Here is an 8,493-nt window from a genome sequence, read left to right as displayed (position 1 = left end):
GGGGGTGCCCTGCTCCTCCAAAGGTACGCGTCTTAGCATGGCGTCTAATTACGAACTCCCTTGCAACTAAGGTGAACATGGCAAAGAGAAAATTAGAAGTCACTAATACTTGTGTTTTATGTGGCATGGAACCGGAGGATACTTTCCATGCAATGTGCAGATGCACGCTCGCTCGTATCCTATGGGAAGAGATAGCGAACTCCACCAGCATGCCACGGCCGATGGACATCTTGAACACCGGCGACGAATGGCTCTTACATCTACTGAATGGTCTCCCGGAGGAGCAACGGCTCCCTGTGATCATGACCTGTTGGCGCAACTGGCATGTCCGTAATGAAATTGTTCATCATAAGCCAGCTCCAACTGTCGAAGCTTCACGCAGATTTTTGTGCAGCTACATTGAGAGCCTACGATGTATTCAAAAACATCCTCACGTAGACATCAAGAGGGGGAAAATGGTGGTCTCTCGGGAGACTAGGAGTAATAGTAAGGCACATGTCATGCAGGCTTCATATACTAGACCTCCGGAGCGGTGGGCGAAGCCACCAGCCGGCTGGAACAAGCTCAATGTCAATGGCGCGTGGCGCGAGGAGGACGGAACAGGCGGTGCCGGGATGATCCTCCGAGACCACAGTGGTGCAATCATCTTCTCCTCTTGCAGGTTCCTCACATACTGTGCGAGTCGCTGGAGGCGGAAGTGGCTGCGTGCATGGAGGGGATCGCCCTAACCCTCGAGTGGAGCAGAGAACCTTTCATCCTTGAGACGGATTGTCTTGTCGCAGCGAACATGATCAAGGAGAAGGGCTTGAATCGCTCACCTGTTGCATCCCTAATTGGTGAGGTGAAGAGGCTCCTGTCACAAGACCGAGAGTACAAGTTATTTCATGTGAGTAGAAATAGTAACAATGTAAGCCATACGCTAGCCCAACTGGGACTTTTGGTACCACGTACTGCAGTTTGGCTAAGAGGCGGACCTAATGAAATTGACACTTTGTGTCAACGGGATTGTAACGATCTACCTTGATTAATACAATCCAAATCGTTCAAAAAAAAAGACCTAGAGTTGCTCTTTCTGTTTCCAATTTTAGGTTCAATGATGTGCAACTTGAACGCCTAAAAACTATCAATTGTTTGATCTCCACGTTCTCCTTTGTTCTATACCACATTGGAGGTTTATGTGGAATAAATCAAGCATTTTGCTCCCTTGAGGTTCATAATGGGCTTGAATAGAGGGATTTTCTAGAACTTAGAATAAGGCTGATGATGACTTATGACGCTCCGGTGTTGATAGTGACGATGTTTTACGTGAAAAATATCGCAATTAAATCAAAGAACTATTTCATTGTGTCTTTTGGCTTCAGTTTTTCTATAGCTTTAACTATGGGAAATGTTCTCTGCTTGTCTGCTAGTCGACCGGCTAGAAACTCCGCTGGCCACGTGCGCCTGTGACATGTGGCATGGGCCCCACGCTCCTAGAAACATCCCTTTCCTTCCTTATCTTGTTCCACCGTCCCCAAATCCACCTCTCTCATCTTGATATCTTCCTCCGCCGCTCATCCTTCTCCAATAACCGGTGAGGAGCACTCAAATACCCTGCCGTGTGACGCCCTTGTCGCGCCACATCGCTGGATTTGTTGTCTCCCTCGACGCTCATCTTTTTTTTCCTCCCCCTCGCCGCAAATTACCAGAGCTCTCAAATAGCGGTCGCCCTATGGCTCGCCACGCAAGCAAACGGGGGCACCACGACCCATGCGTGAGTAGGCTGTGCGACCATGGCAACCTGGGCACCGCTGGATGTTGCAACCGGTGGAGTATGTGGTCAGTACCTTAACGAAAGTAGATTTTTTTTCCAAAACACTCATGTAACTTTTAGTTTATCGCAAATATTTGGTGTTCATCATCATTTATTTTTGTTTTATCTGATGTACTATGTTTAACCGATCAGTAAAACCGCCAAAGTCAGACCTCTCAGTCTTCGATCCTCCTCGAGTTCGTCCATCTAGATGGTGCTCCGGATTAGATTCCTGACATTGCCTTGGGGTGAAAAGATTAGGGTTTTTGTCGTGCATGCGCGACAGCAAAATTTGGTGTCCGTTTCTTCATATCTATTCAAGGGTTCATCAGTGACGACTAAGGCTTCAGAGCATTGGTCCTTAGGGGCATTTGCACAATGACTTTCTGTCTGTCATCGACAAGATCAAGCCAGCTTCGGTAGGAGAGCGGCGACAATGGCGTGTCGGCGTAGTGGTCATTCGGTGGTCTAGATACCTTGATGTGATTTTTAATATGTTTGAGATGCTTTGTATTTCTGATGAAGTTTTGTGATAGATCTGAATCTTTTTCGCACATAAAAAAGAGTAGTTTAATTTTCGAAGAAGATATATTCCTGCCTGGAAACTGCAAGAGTCTGCGAATGGTATAGGGAAAACTTGCTCAAATTCGTTTTCTTTTTCAGCAAGCACATCGTGCAGGTTTAAGCCCTTCCTGACAGGTGGGCTCCTTTTTCTCAGACAACCAAAACCCTCCTCGCAAAAAACTCTTAAAATCTGGAAGAAAAACCCTCTTCACCGGCGCCATGGCCCTCCTCGCCGCGGCCCGCCGGGCCTCCTCCCTATCCATCATCCGAGGGGCCTCCACGCTTCTCCGCCCCACGTCCTCGTCGGCGACGGCGATCAGGTGGAGCTCGTCCTCCTCCCTCGACGCCGCAGTCTCCTCCTTCGAGTCCTCCGGCGCCTCCCTCATCGCCGCACTGGACTCTTACCGTCACAGCACCGTGACCGAGGAGTCCGCCCGTACCGTGTTGGGCCCCCTCCGTGCCTTCTTGACCGAGACCGAATCCCTGAGCGCCACCATGTTCGACCTTGAGCTCCTCGGCGCCATCGACTCCGCGATCAAGTCCCGCAACAAGGACGGCGAGGCCCCCACCGAGCTCCAGTGTCTCCTCGCTAAGGTACGCACGCACGCAGATCGATCTCTTTATTCAGTTTCAAATCCACCGAGCGGCCGGGACTCCGCCTGTGCTAACCAACTGCGATCCCATGCATGGTTGGGAAGTTGGGATAGATTGGGACTGTTCTGATCTTTGTGACCTCGATCAAATATGCCTTTAATCCTGCTTGAGAATCTGACTTCTTGTTGATGCCTTTAATCCTGCTTGAGGATCCGAGTTGTTGTTATGCCCTCAAATTTTTCGTATCTTGAACAGATAGAGGAGACCGGGGATTACTTTCCCTTTGAAATCTCTGAAAATAAGTGTCGTGTCAGCATTACACTTACAAGAACTTTAAAGGGTGAGAAGATTGAGGTTGTGGCATCAAAGCCCTGCTTGGACGATGGCGACGACGACAATAACTCCTCATGCACCTCGCATGAGGATGTAGAATCGTCTTCAGCGTCCTCGAACGAGAATCTAGAAGAAGACGGTGGCCAGAAGAACAAATTAAGATCTAGCATCAACCTAGAGGTCACCATCTCCAAGGGCGATGGCTCAAAGCTTGCGTTCACCTGCTTCGCGTATCCCGACAATATAACCATCCATTCCATGTGCATGTTGTCGCGGACAGCTAAAGATGATGTTCAGGCTACATATTACGATTTCGAGTAAGAATATTAAGACTAATTTGCCTAGATAGATTAATTGGCAACACTTTTTGGTGTCTTGCCTTGTTGAAGGATGTCTTTAATTACTAATCGATGACACGCTTATTAATTAACTACTCTCCGTCGATCTCATGCAGTAAGCTTGAAGAGAACCTGCAGAAGTCATTCGTGAAGTATCTGGACCTGCGCGGGGTCACGCCAACGACGACAAACTTGTTGCGTGTGTACTTGAGCAGCAAGGTCCAGTCCAAGGATCTGCTGATGCTGACCAAGCTGCAGGATTTCATCAAGAAAGACTGATCCTCACCGTTCATATAATGTTCATCAGAAAGGCAACATGATCTTATGACTGTTCAGAAGTGTGCATGGTTGCTTTTGCTTTATCTCCTCTAGGATTGTAATGCTCGGCCTACAGAAAGTCAAAACCATTTTAATTAGGGTGCTTTGTTATTCGCTATGTTATGTGATTTGCTTATTCATATAGTGTACTAAAGTTCCCAAGTGAGTTTATGAATTTAATCATGTGTGATGTCCAGCTAGTATTAGGCAATTGTTGCTTCGAAGCTGAAATGCATACGGCAGGAAATTTGAAACAGAAATTAGAGAGGTAGCCGATAGAATTAATAAAATGAACTACTTTAAAAAGTGAAAGTTGGATAAAACTCAAACATTAAAGCAGGAGTGAGAAAGACCCAAATTGTACTATATCATGTCGAGCAAGAAATTCCTATTACTCAGTGGAGCCATTTCTAATGCTATATACTTACGTGATTGTAAATTTTAAAAATATGAATTTAGTTAATGTGTAGCAAGCAGTTATATGTTTTTAGACCCAGAGCTAACATTTTTCTAAATTATTTAGCCAATGATCAGTACCTGCACACAGAATACAAAACTAACTTTGCCCCCGACAGGACTAGTGAGGTTGCGAATCTCACTAGCTTGCTAATTATAAGGATTAAAAACACAAGTGTATGGAAGATTTGATTGCAACAAAAAAGTAAAAGTAAGGAATTGAAAAGAGTGTTTGATCTCACTAGTAGAAAACAGGGCTTTGGTTCGGGCCTGGCCAGCCCATTAGTCCCGGTTCTGCATGAACCGGGACCCATGGGGGCATTCGTCCCGGTTCGTGAGCCCAGGGGGGCGGCCGGGGCCTCGTGGGCATTGGTCCCGGTTCGTCTGGACCCATTTGTCCCGGTTCTACGCATGAACCGGGACCAATGGTCCTCGCTCCTGGCCCACATACATTGGTCCCGGTTCGTGCCTAGAACCAGGACAGAAGGGGAGCTTTAGTCTCGGTTCCAGCCACGAACCGGAACAAATGAGTTGCCTATATATACCCCATCGCCGCAGCAGAGCACTTCATAGTGCTCTGTATTTTCTGGCCGGCGAGGGGAGGGCATTTGGGTGCTCTAGCTCACCTCCTATGCACATGAGGTGTTCGATGAAATTCCCGAGCCATACTAGTTAAGATTTCTCCTCTCGAAGCTCGACCTCCGAGCTCCATTTTTCCCGAGATTTGTCTAGGTTTAGTGGTCCGTCACGTCCCGTCCCCGTCTTCACCGCCGTCGATCGCCCGCGCCGATCTCGTCGCTGGCACCACCGTGGTGAGCCTCTTGTTCTTATCTTCTTTCTGAAAGAAAAAATTCTTACTTCAGATAGATACTTGTCTAATTTTCTTACTTTTATTATTCCTTGTTATTATATAGTGCGATGGTTTTGGTATCCGCCCACGTCGGCCCTCGTCCTGTCTATGATTCGGATGTGGTATATATTATCTTTTTATAACTATTTGGTTTATTTATTGTTTATGACAATTATGCCGAACAACGTGACATAGATTTTATTTATCTAGGAGGTGGTTGAACCGGAAATTCCAACCGACCCTATTGTCGAGAGGTTAAATTTAGTTGAATAAGAAAACAATTACTTGAAGGAAAAAATAAAAAAAATCGAGGAGGAGAAGATGATATTGGAGTTGCATGTTGCGGATGTCGTCGATGATCACAAGATCAAGATGGATGCAATGCGGTTGAAGATTAGAAAGATTAGAAAATATGCCATTCATACCGAGGCTTGGTATCATTATGCCGTTGGATCAATTGTTACCTTGGTTGTGATTATGATCGCATTTGTTGTTGCATTGAAAGGTTTTACATAGTTTCAATGTATGGTTTAACTAGATGCTCTGGAGAGCTATATGTTGTTCAATTTGAACTATGTATGTACTTTGGTTTAAATGTGATGATGAACTACTATTAATTTGGTCACTTATCAATCCATGTGATTGTCCATTTTGTACACGAAGTGCATCCAGTTTTTCCCATAACCCTCTCAACTTTTTAGCACATGCTATGTGGGTGAAATGATGATACCATGCCAACTTTCAACCTTTTCAGAGTCCATTTGAAATGCTTTTCAATTTCAGGGTCTTATAGCTAAAAAATCAGTAAATGCATGAAAAATAACGAATAAAGTCAGAAAGGGTTGAAAATTGATGATGTGGCTTTGAATGGTGCATTTTGAACACACAAAAAGTCTGGAGTTCAAATAAGTTCAAAAAAATGAAATTCCTTTGTAACAGATGAGTTTCCGTATATGAAACCCTGATACTTCGAAAGAGATTGTCCATTTTGTACACGAAGTGCATCCCGTTTTTCTCATAACCCTCTCAACTTTTTAGCACATGCTATGTGGGTGAAATGATGATACCATGCGAACTTTCAACCTTTTCAGAGTTCATTTGAAATGCTTTTGAATTTCAGGGTCTTATAGCTAAAACAAATCAGTAAATGCATGAAAAATAACAAATGAAGTCATAAAGGGTTGAAAATTTATGATGTGGCTTTGAATGGTGCATTTGGAACACACAAAAAGTCTGGAGTTCAAAAAAATGAAATTCCTTTGTAACAGATGAGTTTCCGTATATGAAACCCTGATACTTCGAAAAAGATTATCCATTTTGTACAAGAAGTGCATCCAGTTTTTTTCCATAACCCTCTCAACTTTTTAGCACATGCTATGTGGGTGAAATGATGATACCATGCCAACTTTCAACCATTTCAAAGTTCATTTGAAATGCTTTTCAATTTCAGGGTCTTATAGCTCAAAAAATCAGTAAAAGCATGAAAAATAACAAATGAAGTCAAAAAGGGTTGAAACTTGATGATGTGGCTTTGAATGGTGCATTTTGAACACACAAAAAGTCTGGAGTTCAAAAAAAACTAAATCCCTTTGTAACAGATGAGTTTCAGTATGAAACCCTGATACTTCTAAAGAGATTGTCCGTTTTGTACACGAAGTGCATCTAGTTTTTGCCGTAGCCCTCTCAACTTTTTTGCACATGCTATGTGGGTGAAATGATGATACCATGCAAACTTTCAACCTTTTGAGAGTTCATTTGAAATGCTTTTGAAATTCAGGGTCTTATAGCTCAAAAAAATCAGTAAATGCATGAAAAATAACAAATGAAGTCAGAAAGGGTTGAAAATTGATGATGTGGCTTTGAATGGTGCATTTTGAACACACAAAAAGTCTGGAATTCAAAATAAGTTCAAAAAAATGAAATCCCTTTGTAACAGATGAGTTTCCGTATATGAAACCCTGATACTTCGAAAGAGATTGTCCATTTTGTACACGAAGTGCATCCAGTTTTTCTCATAACCCTCTCAACTTTTTGGCACATGCTATGTGGGTGAAATGATGATATCATGCGAACTTTCAACCTTTTCAGAGTTCATTTGAAATGCTTTTGAATTTCAGGGTCTTATAGCTAAAAAAGTCAGTAAATGCATGAAAAATAACAAATGAAGTCATAAAGGGTTGAAAATTGATGATGTGGCTTTGAATGGTGCATTTTGAACACACAAAAATCTGGAGTTCAAAAAAATGAAATCCCTTTGTAACAGATGAGTTTCGTTTGAAACCCTGATACTTCGAAAGAGATTGTCCGTTTTGTACACGAAGTGCATCTAGTTTTTGTCGTAACCCTCTCAACTTTTTTGCACATGCTATGTGGGTGAAATGATGATACCATGCCAACTTTCAACCTTTACAGAGTTCATTTGAAATGCTTTTGAATTTTAGGGTCTTATAGCTCAAAAAAATCAGTAAATGCATGAAAAATAAGAAATGAAGTCAGAGAGGATTGAAAATTGATGATGTGGCTTTTAATGGTGCATTTTGAACACACAAAAAGTCTGGAGTTCAAAATTATCAAAGTATTTTCTGTTCAAAACATTAAAAGCAAAAAAGAATTTACATCAAATCAATAAAAAAGAAAAAAGAAAAGAAAATAAATAAGTAGAAACAAAATAAACATTAATGAAACTCTAATAGAAAAAATAATGAACTAGAAAACTTTAACGAAACTCTAATAGCAAAAGGAATCAACTAAAATTATCAAAGTATTTTCTGTTCAAAACATTATAAGCAAAAAGAAAATAAATTAAATAAGTAGAAACAAAATAAAATAAATAAGTAGAAACAAAATAAACTTTAATAAATAAGTAGAAACAAATAAAATAAAATAGCAACAGTAAGTATTTTGTTGTAAGTAGAAACAAAATAAAATAAATAAAGCAACAAAGAAAACAAAAAAAAGTGCCACCTACTGGGCCACCACGGCCTGAATACGACTAGAAACCCAACCATGGGTCAGGATTCAGGCCCGCAACAGGCCCAGTAGGCCCACAGGCACAAAGTGACAGGTTAGGCCCGAAAGCCTGCAGTTGAGAGGAGCTCGAGAGGGTGGGCGCAGCAGCGCTTATAAACCACTCTCGAGCTCTCTCAGCTAGCGAGGTGGTACTAAAATTTTGGCCGCGATGCGGGAAGCACAAGGCCTTTGGTCCCGGTTGGTGGCACCAACCGGGACTAAAGGGGGGGCATTGGTAC

The 8,493-nt window shown here is 42.7% G+C and overlaps 1 protein-coding gene across 1 annotated transcript; it reads left to right on the top strand.

The window, feature by feature from the left end:
• The first annotated feature begins 1,533 nt into the window (after positions 1-1,533).
• LOC123073886 (uncharacterized protein At2g39795, mitochondrial-like) lies at positions 1,534-4,047 on the top strand. The gene is made up of 3 exons (XM_044496887.1): positions 1,534-2,950; positions 3,206-3,600; positions 3,738-4,047. The coding sequence occupies exons 1-3, from the start codon at positions 2,576-2,578 to the stop codon at positions 3,898-3,900; spliced, it is 933 nt and encodes a 310-aa protein (XP_044352822.1). The 5' UTR covers positions 1,534-2,575; the 3' UTR covers positions 3,901-4,047.
• Positions 4,048-8,493: the final 4,446 nt, after the last annotated feature.

The sequence above is a fragment of the Triticum aestivum genome, chromosome 3D (assembly GCF_018294505.1).
Source record: "Triticum aestivum cultivar Chinese Spring chromosome 3D, IWGSC CS RefSeq v2.1, whole genome shotgun sequence".
Taxonomy (NCBI): Eukaryota; Viridiplantae; Streptophyta; class Magnoliopsida; order Poales; family Poaceae; genus Triticum; species Triticum aestivum.
The sequence above is the reverse complement of the archived record's forward strand: the minus strand, read 5'-3'. Positions and strand labels throughout refer to the sequence as shown.